The 18225-nt window shown below is 55.7% G+C and overlaps 1 protein-coding gene across 10 annotated transcripts in view; it reads left to right on the top strand.

Annotated features, from left to right (window-relative positions):
* Positions 1 to 16864, top strand: part of GMEB2 (glucocorticoid modulatory element binding protein 2) — a 43573-nt gene extending 26709 nt beyond the window's left edge. For 5 of the 10 annotated variants that reach the window (XM_055266080.2, XM_063634095.1, XM_063634096.1 and 2 more), the window contains 7 exons: positions 476 to 603; positions 6238 to 6341; positions 8318 to 8475; positions 11345 to 11416; positions 11734 to 11871; positions 12147 to 12269; positions 13744 to 16864. In XM_055266080.2, coding sequence (XP_055122055.1) covers positions 476 to 603; positions 6238 to 6341; positions 8318 to 8475; positions 11345 to 11416; positions 11734 to 11871; positions 12147 to 12269; positions 13744 to 14384 — 1364 coding nt within the window. In that variant the 3' untranslated portion in view covers positions 14385 to 16864. Of the gene's footprint in view, positions 1 to 475; positions 604 to 6237; positions 6342 to 8317; positions 8476 to 11344; positions 11417 to 11733; positions 11929 to 12146; positions 12270 to 13743 lie in introns of all 10 variants that reach the window. The other 5 variants (XM_055266077.2, XM_063634092.1, XM_055266078.2 and 2 more) reach the window with 2 other exon arrangements.
* Positions 16865 to 18225: the final 1361 nt, after the last annotated feature.

Below are 18225 nucleotides of genomic sequence, written 5' to 3' on the forward strand. Positions count from 1 at the left end.
TAGTAGAGACGGGGTTTCACCATGTTGGCCAGGATGGTCTCGATCTCTTGACCTCGTGATCCGCCCGCCTCGGCCTCCCAAAGTGCTGGGATTACAAAAATTCTTTATAACACTCTTAATATTTTTCTTTTGCCTGAGATTAAAGGCCCTAGAACCTTTAAAACCTTAGGTTTCCCTAGAATTGTTTCAATTAAAATTTAATTTTATTTTCCTAAGTGGCTCTTCAGTTGAACCATAGTTTAATGGAATTCTGTTAATGTAACGATATTTAAATCTGTTTAGTGAGTTTAACCCTGAAACTCTAACGGTACTGATGGGCATGCCCTGCCCACCTTGGCTCTATCTCAGGCCTTCCTGGATTTTAATTTTTGGTTTCCATGTTGGTAGCTATTTTCTGCATTTTCAGGAAATGCTTTGAAGAGGTTGTAACTGATTTTCTGCTTTTACCCTTCCCTGTCAATGTGCCTGTGAGAAGTGAAGATGGCTGAAGAGGGGGAGAACCTGGAGGCTGAGATTGTGTACCCCATCACCTGTGGGGACAGCAGAGCCAACCTCATCTGGAGGAAGTTTGTGTGTCCCGGCATCAATGTGAAATGTGTTCAGGTGAGCACAGGCTGCGTTCAGGGCCCAGGAGAGAGGCCTCATGGCGTCTGTGACTGCTTCGGTGGTGCAGCTGTGCCAAGTGCATCCTGAGGCAGGGTCTCCAGGGCTGGGGAGAGTGAAGGAGGCGCGGGAAGAACCTTCAGGAAAAGGAATTTGCTGTGGCCACAGTGCACTGTGGCAGGGAGGCTGGGAGGCCCTCCCACCGTGTGGAAGAGGCTGCCCCTGGACAAGGAGCTTTACCCAGCAGATCCAGTGAGAGCTGCTCCAAAAAGACTGCCTCCTTGGTAAGGATTAGGATGAGTGGGAAAGGTCTTCTCTTTCTGACAACACTGATAGGTCAGGTGCCCAGGCTCACCTGTGCTGGAACAGTCGAAAAGTGCCAGTGAAGACATTTCCATAAAGCATCTTACAGATGCTGCCTCACACGGGCTAAGAAAGAGGAAGTGCTGAGGGCTGGGGACCTAATAGTGACAGAATTGAGAGGCAGATGGGGTGCCGTGCCCAGCTTTTGCCCTGAGAGCCTTGGCCTGAGCTTGGTTTTCCTAGCCTTGCAGGGCTGGAAATCAGAAGACAAAGCCCAAGGCCTCCTCAAGGTGTGTGTGCTGGGTGGGGGGTGGGGACTGTCCCTTCCAAAGCTGGCACCTCCAAGGGTGAATCCACCGCGTACTCCCATACCTCCTGTCCCCAGCACAGGGAAGGAGACACCCCCTTGAGGATTCATAGGTGGCCTGGATGGTCTGAAAGCCTCAAGCTGAGAGTGTAGTTATCAGTGGCTTCCAGCTGGCAGTTCCCCCAGGAATCTGACAGAAACAAACAAAAAATACTTTTTGGAAGAATTCACCTTTATCTCGGGTTTCGAGTAATTTCCGCAGAACCCTGGACACACAAGAAGCAGTGCTCCTGGAGCAGAAGCCACAGAAGCCACAGGCCACACAGAAGCCACAGGGAGGCTGGGAGGCCCTCCCACCGTGTGGAAGAGGCTGCCCCTCCTGGACAGAAGCCACAGGCCACACAGAAGCCACAGGCTGCAGAATCGGCCCTGCAGCAGCCTCAGCTGTTGGAGTTTTAAGGCTTAGAAGATAAAATCGTTATATTTAATAATTTATTTTAAGAAATAAAAGAGGCCAGGCACCATGGCTTAACACCTGCAATCCTGACACTTTGGGAGGCCGAGGCAGGAGGATTGCTTGAGCCCAGGAGTTCAAGAGCAGCCTGGGTAACATACTGAGACTCCAGTTTCCTCTTAAAAAAAAAAAAAAAGAGCATGAGTAAAGCATAAGTAGATTCTGCAGAAACACGACTAGAGATAGGATTGAAATTCAACACTTAGTGGATAGGTCTTTAGCAGATTAGCCATAGCTGAAGAGAGAATTAGGACTGGTAAATAGAAATAAAGCGATTTATTCAGGAAGCACGAGAGTCGAACACATCTATTTGAGTTCTGGAAGGAGGAGAGAGAGACTGAGAACTTTCATAAGTGAGGAAGAGTGGTCCACAGTGCGAGGGCCCTGACTGACTCCAGCCTGGATGAAGACCCCACTGCCAGATCTAGGGTGGCTTTTAGCATCCAAATAAATAGTGATAGTCATGGGTCATCACTCAAGTAAAATAAAATCTATGAGTCTATATACCTATCTCCATATATTTCATGTTATTTATTTATGTTAAATAAATGCATAGAGAGAAGTAAAGCGTGGGAGGAATGGTGGGGTCAGAGTCATGAGCAGGTGCTCAGACTAGTTTCAGAGCATCCCTGTAAACCACGCAGCCATTGCAGACGTCAGTCGTAGCTGTGGTGGGAAAGCTGGCAGGTGCCTCCTTAACCCAGCCATCCATCTTCACATCATCAGGCTCAGACAGACCTCCGCCTTGAGCCTCCTGCTGTAGTGAGCAGGAGTTCTGTGGCGTTCTTCCAACAGTTCATAGTCTGACTCTACTCATGAGAAAACAGCAGACACACATGGAGAGACAGCCTACGTAACACCTGACCCACAAGCTCCAAAAATGTCAAGGCGAAGAAAAACACAGACAGGCTGAGAAGCTGCTCCATCTTTTTTTTTTTTTTTTTTGAGACGGAGTCTTCCTCTGTCGCCCAGACTGGAGTGCAATGGCGCGATCTCGGCTCACCGCAACCTCCGCTTCTTGGGTTCAAGTGATTCTCTTGCCTCAGCCTCCTGAGTAGCTGGGACTACAAGCACCCACCACCATGCCCGGCTAATTTTTGTATTTTTAGTAGAGACGGGGTTTCGCCACGTTGGCCAGTCTGAGCCCGAACTCCTGACCTCAGGTGACCCGTCCGCCTCGGCCTCCCACAGTGCTGGGATTACAGGTGTGAGCCACTGCGCCTGGCCTGCTGCAGTCTTAATGGGGACGAAAGCTGAAGAGCAAGGCAGCTGCATGCTCCACAGTCTTGGGCTGGATCCTGCATCAGAAAAAAATGCAGGCTGGGCGTGGTGACTCACGCCTGTAATCCCAGCACTTTGGGAGGCCGAGGTGGGTGAATCACCTGAGGTCAGGTGTTTGAGACCAGACTAGCCAACATGGTGAAACCCCATCTCTACGAAAAATGCAAAAAAATTGGCCAGGCATGGTGGCATGTGCCTGTACTCCCAGCTACTCGGGAGGCTGAGGCAAGAGACTCTCTTGAACCTGGGAGGTGGAGGTTGCAGTGAGCCCAAGATTGCACCACTGCACTCCAGCCTGGGTGACAGTGAGACTCTGTCTCAAAAAAAAATTTTTTTTTGCAAAAAGGCTATCATTGGGACAATTCATGAATTTGAATATGGACAGTGGGTTAGAGAATAATGTATGAATGACAGTTCCCTAATGTGAGGCATTCTGTGGCTGCATAAGAGAACCTTGTTCTTAGGAAATATACGCAAGTGTTGAGGGCTCAGGGTCCCGACGTCTCTGCTTCACTCACAGCAGCTGCACATGCACAGGTCTAGGTGGGGGCAAGGGAGCAGGCAGTGAGTCTGGAACGCGCATGTGAGAGCTCCCTGGACTATCCTGGCAATTACCCTGTGAGTTTGAAATTGTATCAGAATTAGAAGTTGGAAACACTAAAGAAATGTACCATAGGTGACATCATAATGAAATTCCAGAATGACGGACAGAGAAGATCCTCAGTCTAGCCAGGAGGAGAGACGGATCGCTCAGGAGCAAGAATCCTGCTGGCTGTGAGCTCCTGAAAGCAGTGCAGGAGCAGAGGTGGCAGTGCCAAAGCCTCACTGTGTGGCAAGTGATGACACCGTGAGGTCGTCTTTAAAATTATGCTGGAAGAAAGACATTTTCAGAAAAAGACACAAGTTTGCCACCAGCAAATCATGACTGAAGGATGTTCTGAATGTGCGTTGCAGGCGGAGATAAGAGGCCTCTAGATGGAAGTGTTGTGGTGTGAGAAGGTGTGAAGAGTCAGGGGGAAACGTGGGTAATCCGACCAGTCCTCTCTCTTCAGCATCGATAGAGACGCCCTAGGAGGACCTCAGAGATGAGAGCAGGGCCACGTGGCTGTGGTCTGGAGGATCAGGAGCGGGCTGCATTGGCTCTGGAGGGTCAGGAGCGGGCCGCGTTAGCTCTGGAGGGTCAGGAGCGGGCCGCATTGGCTCTGGAGGGTCAGGAGTGGGCCGCGTTAGCTCTGGAGGGTCAGGAGCGGGCCGTGTTAGCTCTGGAGGGTCAGGAGCGGGCCGCGTTAGCTCTGGAGGGTCAGGAGCAGGCCGCGTTAGCTCTGGAGGGTCAGGAGCGGGCCGCATTGGCTCTGGAGGGTCAGGAGTGGGCCACATGGGCTCTGGAGGGTCAGGAGCGGGCCGTGTTAGCTCTGGAGGGTCAGGAGCGGGCCGCATTAGCTCTGGAGGGTCAGGAGCGGGCTGTGTTAGCTCTGGAGGGTCAGGAGCGGGCCGCATGGGCTCTGGAGGGTCAGGAGCGGGCCGCATTGGCTCTGGAGGGTCAGGAGTGGGCCGCATGGGCTCTGGAGGGTCAGGAGCGGGCCGTGTTACCTCTGGAGGGTCAGGAGCGGACCGTGTTAGCTCTGGAGGGTCAGGAGCGGGCCGTGTTAGCTCTGGAGGGTCAGGAGCAGGCCGCGTTAGCTCTGGAGGGTCAGGAGCGGGCCGCATTGGCTCTGGAGGGTCAGGAGTGGGCCGCATGGGCTCTGGAGGGTCAGGAGCGGGCCGTGTTAGCTCTGGAGGGTCAGGAGCGGGCCGTGTTAGCTCTGGAGGGTCAGGAGCGGGCCGCATGGGCTCTGGAGGGTCAGGAGCGGGCCGCGTTAGTTCTGGAGGGTCAGGAGCAGACCGTGTTAGCTCTGGAGGGTCAGGAGCGGGCCGTGTTAGCTCTGGAGGGTCAGGGGCGGGCTGTGTTAGCTCTGGGCTCTGGCAGCTCTGGTAAGCGTGACATGCTCAAGCACCTGGAGCCACTCAGGAGAGTACAGCATGTGGCTTCCTAGCTGGGAGAGGAAAACCTGGGGTGAGAAGAGTAACAAAGGTGAAAGCAAGAAAGGAAAGAGGCAGGCCTAGGAGGGGTGGGGAGGTGAGGCTGGCTGAGCCCAGAGCTCTAGGTAGGATCAGGCCCTTTGGGTACAGTTGAGTTTTCTAGGTGTGAGCCATGTTGGGTAGAGGTGATGGCCAGAAGCAGCCTCAGTCACAGCCAGTTCAGGCTTCCTGCCAGGCTCCGACAGTGGCCAGAGAATCTTCTGGATTCCACCTGCTGGACTTCTGTCGGATCTCCCTGATCAGCTGTGTGAGGGAGAGCCAGAGACTGGCTGGGCTCAGTGTTCCCATCTGTGGCACAGGGGTCATGAGAGAGTGGGCTCGGATTGGGAGCATCGCTTCCTTCAGCGAGCTAGACCTGGGCACGGCCCGGGGGTGGAGGTGGCCCCCGTACTCAGGCCTCCTGGGTCCAGCTGCTGAGACCTTGTGACTCCTCCATCCCCAGCCTGCTTGTTTTCTAAGTAAATGCAGTTTTATTTCCCCTTTTTGGTTTCAATAATTGCTTGTGTAACAAGATTGAACAGGATATTTTACCTTCTCAGGTTCTCTGAGCTCCCACATGGGTGAAATTAGCAAGCAGGAGGGTTCCCCTGGCTTAGAAACAGACTGTGTGTGTGTGTGTGTGTGTGTGTGTGTGTGTGTGTGTGCGTGCGTGTGCTGTGTGTGTGTCAGAGTGAGAGCAGGTGCTGGCATTTGCTGCACGGGGAAGGTGGTGTCAGGAGGGACCTGAGGAAGGCGGCGTTCCCAGCTCCACCCATATGCTGGCATCTGTTGCTATCTGCAATGTAACATATGCAATTATGTGTATTTATAAAATAACATTGCACAAAAGCAGTTTGCTTAGTCTACCTGGAGGAAGAGAAGGCCACACACCTTCTACCTGGTGTGGTCAGCCCAGCCCTGTCTAGCCCCAGGCACGCAGCAGCTCAGCCCCCTCAGGGCTGGAGGAGACAGCCGCTCCCCACTGCAGCCACCGTGCCTGTGGGTCATGTCCTTGTTTTACCTGAATGCTCTGTAGGAGACCTGCACTAGTCAGAGCCGTGCCGTGGCGCTCTTCCTGCCTTGCGCCCCTTACTCAGGGTCGGATAGGAGATGGGGGCACCCTATGTGGTGTCCCAGCCAAGCCTAACCCACATGACTGTGTCCCCCACAGTATGACGAGCATGTAATCAGCCCGAAGGAGTTTGTGCACCTGGCCGGGAAGTCCACCCTGAAGGACTGGAAGAGAGCCATCCGCATGAACGGCATCATGCTCAGGTGGGCGCTGGCGCAGGGTTAGCCTCCCTGCTGGAAGGGGCCCTGGCAGCTCTTGCTTTCTTGTGGGGTTTTGGGATTTTGAAGATGAGGCGTATTTTAGATGTGGTAAGTGCTGACAACCTCCCGGGTGGCTGCACCTGCTCACACCCAAAACAGTAAACCCGACTCCCACACCCCTGCCAACAGGGACGCTATCAGATTTTTAGAATTGTTTTGTCAGTCATTTTAATTTCCACCAATTCTTTACCTGAAGGTGCCTGTGGCTATTTCACCATTGTAAAATAAAGGGTTGGCTGGGCACGTGGCTCACACCTGTAATCCCAACACTTTAGGAGGCTGAGGCAGGAGGCTCACTTGACGCCAAGAGTTTGAGACCAGCCTGGGCAAAATAATGAGCCCTCATCTCTACTAAAAATAAAAAAAATTATCTGGATTTGGTGGCATATGCCTGTGGTCCCAGCTACTCGAGAGGCTAAGGTGGAAGGATCACTGGAGCCTGGAAGTCAAGGCTGCAGTGAGCTGTGATTGTGCCACTACAATCCAGTTTGGGTTACAGAGGGAGACTCTGTCTCAAAAAAAAAAAAAAACAAGAATAAAAGGGAAAAGAAAAGGGTCTGTTCCAATTATGCATTCTGAAAATAAATAAAAAGAAAGGTATAATCTGGTATTTGTGCATCAGATTTTGGCCTTTTATGTTATTCTTTATTTCTGTCATTTCTTTCACTTTTTTTTTGAGACGGAGTCTTGCTCTGTTGCCCAGGCTGGAGTGCAGTGGCATGATCTTGGCTCACTGCAAACTCTGCCTCCTGGGTTCAAGCAGTTCTCTTCCTCAGCCTCCCCAGTAGCTGGGTTTACAGGTGCTCGCCACCACACCCGGCTAATTTTTGTATTTTTAGTAGAGACGGGATTTCGCCATATTGGCCAGGCTAGGCTCCAACATTTGACTTCAGGTGATCCACCTGCCTCAGCCTCCCAAAGTGCTGGGATTCCAGGCATGAGCCACCGTGCCCGGCCTTCACTTTATCTGTGAATCATGAGCCTCAGTTTCGGTCTTTGTGGGCCTGGCCTCTACCTTGCTTCCCAAGGAGGGCCCCTGCTTTGTGCTGGAGTCAGAGTTTGAGGCCTCATGAGTGACTAGCCCTGGGTCCTTTCCCATGGCTCAGGCCCTGTCCAGCTGAACTGGCCTCTGATTTTCTGGAACGTGGCTGGTGGCACAGCTGTGGGGACCACCGGCCAGGTAGGCGAGTCCTGAGCTGACCACAGAAGCATCAGCCTGTGTGTGCCTGAGGTCAGCGCTGCCCAAAGATTGAATGAGGCTGGAGCCTCTGACCCTCGTTTCATGGGTCAAGGCAGGCTCGTTGAGACACACAGGACTGAGACCCTGGACCTCCAGAGAGGCAGAAGAGAGGGCCCTGGGAGGGTGGGTCTCAGCAGGTTGGGCCGTGCAAAACCTTCCTGGTAAAGATGAGGATGAGCGGCAGCCATGGCCGTTGGTGCTGTCCTGCGCCCTCATCACTCCCCTTTGCTGTCTCTGTGCCTTTAGAAGGAGGAAGGCTTCTGCTGGAAGTGATTTCCAACCTTCCTCTGCTTCAGAATGAGTGACGCATGATGCAGGTGGGCTGGGCCCACCTTTGTTAGCTGTGGGTCACTCCCTTGGGGCTGGGGTAGTGGGACGTCCCAGAAAGGCCCAGCCCCACAGATTCTGACGGGCACCTCCAGGATACCTGCTGGCCAGTGCTCACCCCTTCCTGGGGACAGTGCCATAGTGTGGGGCTGGGCCAGCTGCTTCTTCAGCAGCAGGTCCTGCACGCCGAGCTTGCGCTAAGAGGGAAGCGGAGCCCACCCTGCCCTGTGGAGCTGCCAGCGCCTCTGCTAGGACTGCCCCACACAGGTGGACGGCCCAGGTCAGGGAGGGCGGGCCAGGTGCCTTCGGCTGTGGGGCCAACCTGGACGCTCCGTGCCACCGTCTGTCACAGGAAGATCATGGACTCCGGGGAACTGGACTTCTACCAGCACGACAAGGTCTGCTCCAACACCTGCCGCAGCACAAAGATTGACCTCTCAGGAGCCCGTGTGTCCCTGAGCAGCCCCACGTCGGCCGAGTACATTCCCCTCACGCCTGCCGCAGCCGACGGTAGGTGCACAGGGCTGCTCGTCCTGACCCAGCCCCACCCTGGCCATGGCCACAGAGGGTGACATGCCCCTGGGGGGCCTCCCTGGCTCCAGGTGTTTGCTCACGCCAGGGCCACTGGTCTCCTGCCTGGGGCCCTAAGTTGTCTGGGATCATCCTCCTCCTTCCTCACAGAGGAGATCTGGCAGAATTGCTGCTTTCATTGACAAGGAAGATTGAAGCACTTTTCTTTTTTTTTTTTTTTTTTTTTTTTTTTTTGAGACGGAGTCTCGCTCTGTCGCCCAGGCTGGAGTGCAGTGGCGCGATCTCGGCTCACTGCAAGCTCTGCCTCCCGGGTTCACGCCATTCTCCTGCCTCAGCCTCTCCGAGTAGCTGGGACTACAGGCGCCCGCCACCACGCCCGGCTAATTTTTTTTGTATTTTTAGTAGAGACGGGGTTTCACAGTGGTCTCGATCTCCTGACCTCGTGATCCGCCCGCCTCGGCCTCCCAAAGTACTGGGATTACAAGCGTGAGCCACCGCGCCCGGCCGCACTTTTCTTTTTAAGCCATTTTTGTTGTAATACAATAACTCACGTGTGGGGAAGGGTATAGCGAGTAACAGAGAGTGCCTGGGCACCCACCCGGCCCCCTCCCTCCCACCCCCACGGCCCAGCCCCAGATCTGGACCCGCTTCCCTCCTGACCTGGCGGTTTATGGAACTGCGCGCCTACACTCCAGCCTTCCGTGCTGGGTGCCTTGCTGCAGGTATTCCTGCCACTTGGGTTTTTGGGTGACGGTTTAGATACTCTTCCATGTTGGTGTCTATAGCTCTAAATTGTGGAAAGGTTATTCCCTAGAATTCTTTCTAGCTTTATGAATAGAGAAATTTTTCTTAAAACTAAAGTTAGGCTGGGCGCGGTGGCTCACACCTGTAACCCCAGCACATTGGGAGGCTGAGGCGGGCGGATCACTTGAGGCCAGGAGTTCCAGACCAGCCTGGCCAACAGGGTGAAACCCTGTCTCTATTAAAAGTACAGAAATTAGCCGGATGTGGTGGTGCATGCCTGTAATCCCAGCTACTCAGGAGGCTGAGGCAGGAGAATCGCTTGAACCCAGGAGGTGGAGGTTGCAGTGAGCCGAGATCGCTCCAGTGCCCTCCAGCCTGGGGGACAGTGTGAGATTCCATCTCAAAACAAACAAACAAACTGAAGTTGAAGTGAAGTTAGGTCCTGGGCTCCCTGGTCACATCTCTGGGTGGTCTTTGGTGACGTGTTTCCAGCAATGCCACGTGCATTGTCCCTAAGCTGCTACTCCTCATTGCTGGCTGGATTGTGTTCCTGTGTGCCCAGGGACGTCCTTGTTGTTGGCCCCAGGTGGCACCCAGTTGAGTCCTGTCCTGTCCCGCTGGGTAGGAGAGTGAGGCCAGGGCAGTAGGGAGGCCTCACCCTTCTCCTGGGCCCCCTTCCATGTCCTGCCGGGGCAGCCTGGCAGGTTCAGTGCTGAGTCCTGAAAAGCCCAGGACACTTGGGCCGCTGTGGTCAGAGGGGCCAGGTAGAGCCCAGCCTCCTGTCTGTCTTCCCCAGGGCCTCCCCAGCGGCTCCACCGTGTTAGTGTGGGCCCTGCCTGATCACCTGCCAGGGAAAGAACTGGGCCTTCCACGCCCTGTAGTCAGTGCCTCACAGCTAGGCTGAGGCTCAGCTCTTCTGAAGATGATTTGGGTTCTTTAACCTGAAATCTCTGAGAACCATTGACTTGGCTACTGTGCAGTTAGTAAAAGATGGTGTATCAGCCCAAACTAGGAAAAACTACTCATTCATGCCCCACATAATTCCAGATGTATGAGTAATATTCACCACTGCCATGTCTTTGATGAATGTGGAAAAGGCCAGCATGACCAAAACATTAAACTGCTTCCAGGTTGTTGGTTTTTTTTTTTTTTTTTTTTTTTTTTGAGATGGAGTCTCGCTCTGTTACCCAGGCTGGAGTGCAGTGGCCTGATCTTGGCTCGCTGCAACCTCTGCCTTCCGGGTTCTAGTGATTCTCCTGTCTCAGCCTCCCGAGTAGCTGGGATTACAGGCGCACGCCGCCACACCTGGCTGACTTTTTGTATTTTAGTAGAGACAGGGTTTCGCCATGTTGCCCAGGCTGTTCTCGAACTCCTGACCTCAGGTGATCCACCCGCCTCAGCCTCCCAAAGTGCCTGGATTACAGGCGTGAGCCACCACATCCGGCCCCGGGTTTGTTTTTTAAGCCAGATCTGTGTATAAAGTCTCTATCAGCAACGCCCAAAAATGGCCAAATATGAATGACATGCCCAGTCATGTTCTGCAGGCGCAGGAGAGGGACCCACAGGAAGAGCCAGGACGGTTTCTGTCTCTCAAAGCCCCACTTGTTCTGGTGTAGAAAAATGGAAACATGATAGATACTGAGATTTACAATGACTTCGATGAAGCATCACTTGAAGAGGCGAGGTGAGGGCGAGCCCCATGGGTGACAGACGCAGCTGCAGAGCTCTCGGTGGGAAAACAAGTCAAGCAGAAGGATCACCTTGTCTCGCTCCTGATGGTCTGGTAGAAAGTGCTTGTTGAGTCCAATCATACATGGACAAGAAGAGTAAAGTGTTGAGGATTTGCCGAAACTGGGTGATGGGGTCAAGGGATTTCTTTTCGTGTCGTTTCTCCTTTGATGTGTGACAATGTCTGTGATTAAAAATAGCCGTGAAATACGAGGCAGGTAAACGCTTTGGTTGTACTAGTGTGTATCCTGTGTTTGTCAGTTTTGTGAAAACAGATGGAGAGGTTCAGAAGGTGGTGTGAGGAGGGCAGACAGGGTATGTGGGGTGTGGGACTGTGGTCAAACAGCACTCACCTGAGGTTCCCTTTCGGCTGCAGTGAATGGGTCTCCTGCGACCATCACCATAGAGACCTGTGAAGACCCTGGCGACTGGACCGCGGCCATTGGAGGTACGAGGTTCCTCCTGCTGGGTGGTGGGGTCTCTGCCCACCTCGGGCCACACAGGGGCTCCAGGAATCCAGGTGGGGCCAGTGGGGTCTTTGTGGAGAAAGGTCTGGCTCCAGCAGCATTGTCTTGGGCGCTCTGAGGCAGACTGCTAGGTTTCGGCACTGTGGGTGCGTCTGGGCAGTGCAAGCCCAGCTCGGTGCCAGGCGCTGCCGGCTCTGGCATGGTGTCCTCATGACTGTGGTGATGTCCTCGTGGCTGTGGTGGCTGCCCTGTGTAGCAGCGCTTTCCCTGCCCACTGAACCCACTCCTTCCCTCACAGATGACACATTTACCTTCTGGCGGGGGCTGAAGGACGCCGGCCTGCTGGACGAGGTCATCCAGGAGTTCCACCAGGAGCTGGTGGAGACCATGAGAGGCCTGCAGCAGCGGGTCCAGGACCCTCCCCTGCAGCTTCGAGGTGAGGAGCTGCATCTTCCCTCTTGCCGGCTCCTCAGCCCAGGAGTGTCTGCAGGAGGTGAGGCCACTGGCCCTCCTGCCCCTAGGCCCTTCTGTGCTGCTGGGTTGGAGGCTGAATCTAGGCTTGGGAGGATCGCCTTGATGTATCTCAGTCTTCTCCCTCTGAACCGGGCTCCTGGCTGGCTGGGTTCCTGAGGAGCAGCCCCGGTGGTGGTGGTGGTCTGACTCTCTAAGAAGGGCCTGGGCTCTCACTGAGTGTCCGCGTTACCCTTTAAGATGCTGTACTCCTCAACAACATCGTGCAGAACTTCGGCATGCTGGACCTGGTGAAGAAGGTGCTGGCCAGCCACAAGTGCCAGATGGACCGCTCGCGGGAGCAGTACGCCCGGGACCTGGCAGGTACGCCAAGACCACCCCCGCCCCCTCCCCTGGGCGGTAGGCTGAGGACCTGGGAGCCCACGGGTTTACCGCCTGGCTGTGCGTCCACATGCACTTCCTGGAGTCACAGCCACCACGGCGAGCTTCTCTCCACAGCTGTTGTGCAAGGAAAACAACCTGAACTTCAATGATGTAGTCAGACCTCTCCATCGCACTAAGCTTACATTTACTGACATTTCTGTGATGAACCAAGTAGTTATTAAGAGAAAATGACAGAGGCCAGGCGCGGTGGCTCACGTCTGTTATCCCAGCGCTTTGGGAGGCCGAGGCGGGTGGATCACTTCAGGCTAGGAGTTTGAGACCAGCCTGGCCAACATGGTTTTTTCTACTGAAAAAACTTATCTGGGCATGGTGGGTGCACGCCTGTAATCCCAGCTACTCGGGAGGCTGGCAGGCAATCGCTTGAGCCCGGGAGGTGGAAGTTGCAGTGAGCCGAGATCGCACCACTGCACTCCAGTCTGGGTGACAGAGCGAGACCCTGTCTCAAAAAAAAAACAGTGACAGAGAATGGGAAGGGCTGGTCCTGACCCTGCTCGGAGCTGAAGCCCCTGACATTGGTGCGTTTCCTCCACGCTCCTCTTGGGGTCTGTGCTTACTGTGTGTTCACTGTGTGTGTGTTCACTGCGTGTTCACTGTGTGTTCACTGCGTGTTCACTATGTGTTCACTGTGTTTGTGTTCACTGTGTTCACTCTGTGTGTATGTTCATATGTGTTCACTGTGTGTGTGTTCACTGCATTCACTGTGTGTGTGTTCACTGCGTGTTCACTGTGTGTGTTCATTGTGTGTGTTCACTCTGTGTGTGTGTGTGCATGTTTATGTTTAAACACATGTGCCATATGTGCTGCTTTTCCTCCTCTCAATTTTAATATGTCACAAGAGCAACTTTCCACGTTGGGTGTGTGAAAGCTCATGCAGGGGTCTGAGACGGCATTTCCACGCTTGCACGCAGGCCCTGGGTCAGTGCAGGAGGGTCTGAGACAGGCCCTGGGTCAGTGCAGGAGGGTCTGAGACGGCATTTCCACGCTTACATACAGGCCCTGGGTCAGTGCGGGGGCGTCTGGGACAGGCCCTGGGTCAGTGCGGGAGGGTCTGGGACAGGCCCTGGGTCAGTACAGGAGGGTCTGAGACAGGCCCTGGGTCAGTGCAGGAGGGTCTGAGACGGCATTGCCACATTTGCACACAGGCCCCGGGTCAGTGCAGACCCTGGGTCAGCACAGGCTGGTATCTACCCCGAGGGCCATCTTGGGCCCCGTCTCCCACAGACCTCACCTTTGGTGGCCATGTGGTCATCTGGGTTTGTGGCATCAGGTGAGCAGACCTGGGTTGCGACTGACCCAGGGGCCACCCAGATGGTGTGGCATGTCTGCCCCTGTCCCCTGCATGCTGCTGTCCATGTCCCCGACCCTATGTGATGCCATCTGTCCCTCCCTGCAGCCCTGGAGCAGCAGTGTGATGAGCATCGTCGCCGAGCCAAGGAGCTGAAGCACAAGTCCCAGCACCTCAGCAACGTGCTCATGACGCTGACGCCGGTCTCCCTGCCACCGCCTGTGAAGCGGCCCCGGCTTGCACGTGCCACATCAGGACCGGCCGCCATGGCCTCTCAGGTGCTCACCCAGTCTGCCCAGCTGGCGCTCGGCCCGGGTGTGCCCGTCCCCCAGCTGACCAGCGTGCCCCTTGGTAAAGTGGTGTCCACCCTGCCCTCCACCGTCCTGGGCAAGGGTTCCCTTCAGGCCCCCCCTGCCAGCTCCCCAGCCTCCCCGCTGCTCGGGGGATACACAGTCTTGGCCTCCTCCGGCTCCACCTACCCCAGCACAGTGGAGATCCACCCGGACGCGTCCAGCCTCACGGTCCTGAGCACGGCCGCCGTGCAGGACGGTAGCACGGTGTTCAAGGTGGTCAGCCCGCTGCAGCTGCTCACATTGCCTGGCCTGGGCCCCACCCTGCAGAACGTGGCCCAGGCCTCTCCTGGCTCTAGCACAATTGTGACAGTGCCCGCAGGGGCTGCCCCTGGGCCCGAGGAGCACACGGCCACCATTGAGGTGGCTGCTGTGGCAGAGGACCACGAGCGGAAGTAGCCGACGGGAGGGCGAGGCCCCTCGGACGGACAGGGCCAGCTGCCTCTCAGCCGCGGCAGCAGGGAGCGGGCAGAGGCCGCAGGGCTGGCTCGGGCAGGTGGCTCATGTGGGCTGCAGAACCAAAGAGAGGAGTCGCCAAAACAAATCACGAGGAGAGAGAAGGGGGCAGAACAGCGAGAGCAACCTGGAAAATCGGTCTTCAGGTCCCACGTTTCCTCCCCCTTTTTTCTTGGGAAATATATTTTTCCATCTGTTGCTTATTAATACTGTTTACACATTGGGCCTTGATCAGGAGCCAGGTGGGCGGGGGCGAGGGGGAGCCTGGGTGCAGCTGAGGCAGAGGAAGCAGAGCCAGGTGCCAAGCGTGACCCTGCAGGTGCTGGACGCGGTGCAGCAGGTTACGAGGCCCCGGTATCTGCACCCAGCCAGGTCCCTGGGGACATTACTAACTCATGACTTGGGAGCTGAGCCCAAGTGTGAAACCTATGGATCCTATGGATTTGGTTTCTTCCCACAGTTTTCTGTAGGTTTAGTGTGGCTGGCGCCCCGTTCTCCTCCTGTGTGGGAACACGCACCCGGAGCTTGGGGTGCAGATCCCAGTGGGTGCCCGCCTCCCCCGCCCCCAGCCGGTGCTCAGGTGGCCCAGGGGCCGCACAGACGAGGCGTGGTCCAGGCGTTGTTGCACATGTACTGAGGGTGTTTTTAAGTGAATTGCTTAGTAGGCTTCTAGGAAGAGTCAGATTTATAGCATTTTCAACCAAAATAATGCTGAGTGCCTAGGCTTCCCGAGTTAGCTCTTTGGGTGGCCCCTGAGCCCCTGTGAGTGCACCTGACCGGGTGTGGAGGTCCTGGGCAGCCTCTCCCTGAGCCGGCCCCTCCCAGGGGTCTGAGATCTGTGAGGCGTGTCCCTAGGGCTTCAGTCCTGGGGCAGGGGCATAAACAACCAGTCACTATGGAGGTCGAGGACTCACGTCGGGGCCCTTCGGCTTGGGCTGCTTCGCCACAGAATAGCTCTCGGCTCCCTGGCCCCCAGCGCCCATGCAGCCCCTGGGCTGGCCCTTGGTGGCCTCTGTCCAAGGGAGAGCCCCTGGGTGTTCAGGAGGCTGCCCAGGGTGGGCTGGTCAGGGCAGCTGCCGAAGGTGGAGCCCAGAGCCTGTCTGGAAGGGCTGTCCATGGCTGTCCTGAGACCTGGCCTTGGACTCACAAGGAAGACCAGGCTGAGGCCCCTCCAGGCCAGGGCCCTGGGGCAGGCATCTCAGGGAGCAGCCAGCCCAGACCTCCTGCCGTCCCCAGCAGGGCATGTCCCGGGAGGACCCTGAGGGCCAGATGCCCCTGGACGCTCCTGCTGATTCTGTCGGCAGCTGAAGGCCCGTCTGAGGCCCCGCAATGCGAGGGTCCCGTGTCCCACTTGACTGCTCTGAAGGGAACCGGCCGGCTGTCCGTCCAGCGAGCGGCCCAGACCCCACCTCTGCGCCATTGTCACCAGGGCCCTGTCCTGGCCGCCCTCACCCATGTCAAGCTACTGAGGCTGTGTCTTGTTTGTTTTCTCTGTTACATTTTTGTTTGCTGTTGTCCCAGTCAGCTGGTTTCGGCGTGATGTTGACCTTTTGATGTACATACTCCGTTTTAAACTCATCTCCACTCTAGTTGAGTTCTGCAGCATGCAGCGGTATGACTTTATGGGGGTCAGGGGGGCCCTGCAGCCCCCACCCACCAGCTCAGAACCTGTCACTAATACAGCTGCCTGTGACCCTGGGACCCGCAACCTTCCAGCTGCTTCCCTTTGTCAAAGTCACGAGCGCGTCTGCCTTGACAGCCCTCGTCAACAGAACTTCAGTGGGTTGTGGGTTCATTTCCTTTCTTTTTAAGAACAAGGTTGGGACCTTTTCTGCCCCTGCCCCTTAGTTATTGAGGCATTGGGAGAGGAAGTTAATTTCAGAGCCATACAAAAATAAGCCACAACCAGCTTCAGAATTAATTCCCAATCCCCCGTTCCACCAGGGCTGGGAGCCCATTCCCAGTGCTTCCCAAGGCCCTCGGGGACGTCTACCGCCAACCCAGCTGCTTCCGGCAGGGGCTGCAAGCCCCAGCGTGGGGAAGGGCCCTGGGGAAGCCCCCATCCTCATGGGAACCACACTGCAGTGGGTGGGGAAGGTTGTGGTCAGCACCGCCCCCGGCTCCTCCAGGTCCTGCTGGCTCCTCGGGCAGGGTTCCCTGGACCTCCCAGTTCTGCGCCTCGGGGCCAGCCAGTACGCAGAGAGGAGGACCTTCTCAACCACATACAGAACACGGGTTTTCATGGCTGCCTTTGGTTTGGTTTTCTGAGAAGAGAGGATTGGATTGGATTTTGCAGAGGGTGAGAACTTCTCTGTGCCTGCTCAGAGGCGCCCTAGGGAAGGGCCATGTTTGAGTTTTGCTTTGTATGTTGTTTTGCAAGTATCTGCCTGGTACTTTGGTTTAAAATAAAAACAATTTTCCTAGTTTGAGTGTCTATCTCTTGGAATGACGTGTGGAGAGAAATCAAGTCTATAGGCTGGGCGTGGTGGCTCACACTTGTAATCCCAGCACTTTGGGAGGCCGAGGCGGGCGGATCACGAGGTCAGGAGATCGAGACCACGGTGAAACCCCGTCTCTACTAAAAATACAAAAAAAATTAGCTGGGCGTGCTGGTGGGCGCCTGTAGTCCCAGCTACTTGGAGAGGCTGAGGCAGGAGAATGGCGTGAACCCGGGAGGCGGAGCTTGCAGTGAGCTGAGATTGCGCCACTGCACTCCAGCCTGGGCGACAGAGCAAGACTCCATCTCAAAAAAAAAAAAAAAAAATCAAGTCTATAAATACGCCCAACGCAAACAGCGCTGGCCACCACCCCTGCCCCAGCCAGCTAACACCCACATGCTTTGTTCTTCCAAGTGTGGCCTGGGGGCTTCAGGACCCTTCCAGGGTGTCCCGAGTTCAAAGCCGTTTTCATCACAGCAGGTGCCCTGTGCCCTTCTCCTTCTCTCTCCAGCACGCATCGGAGTTTTCAGGAGGCCTGGTGGGAGGACCATGGCTGTTGTAGTCGTTAGTGCTACGGTAACAAAATACCACAGGCTGGGGGGCCTGCAAGCAACAGAGGTTCATTTATGCCGTTCCGCACACTGGCAAGTCGGAGATCAAGAGCATCAGCCGATTCCATACCTGATGAGGGTTTTGAATCAGCTGATTCGGTGCCTGGTGAGGGTTTCAAAGGTGTCCTGCAAATCACTGGAGGACAACAGTAAGAACGGCCTGGGCCCCACCTTGACCCGAGGCTGGCGTCGGAGGCACCCCCGCCCACAGGCAAGGAGAGCTCACGGTGGCACGGGCCTGCGCCCGCCAGTCAGGAGCTCAACAGACTCACACCCAGGGGGCCCCTTCCTCCCCTCTCCTAGGGTTCAGTCTCAGAGCCTTGTCGTCACCAATGCTGTTCCCTTCCCTGCTGCCATTGTCCACCCAAGGCCATAGGAACCTGCACACCAGCCACAGGCCGGCCTTCCAGACTCACGGCCAAGCAAGAGGCAGACATAGAAGTCCACGCTGCGTGGTCACCGGGTGCAGTAGCTCACGCCTGTAATCCCAGCACTTTGGGAGGCTGAGGCGGATGGATCACCTGAGGTCAGGAGCTCGAGACCAGCCTGGCCAACATGGTGAAACCCCATCTCTACTAAAAACACAAAATTAGCTGGGCATGGTGGCAGGTGCCTGTAATCCCAGCTACTCGGGAGACTGAGGCAGGAGAATCGCTTGAACCTGGGAGGCGGAGGTTGCAGTGAGCCGAGATTGCGCAATTGCGCTCCAGCCTGGGCAACCAGAGCGAAATTCTG

Source organism: Symphalangus syndactylus, chromosome 24 (genome assembly GCF_028878055.3).
Source record: "Symphalangus syndactylus isolate Jambi chromosome 24, NHGRI_mSymSyn1-v2.1_pri, whole genome shotgun sequence".
NCBI lineage: Eukaryota > Metazoa > Chordata > Mammalia > Primates > Hylobatidae > Symphalangus > Symphalangus syndactylus.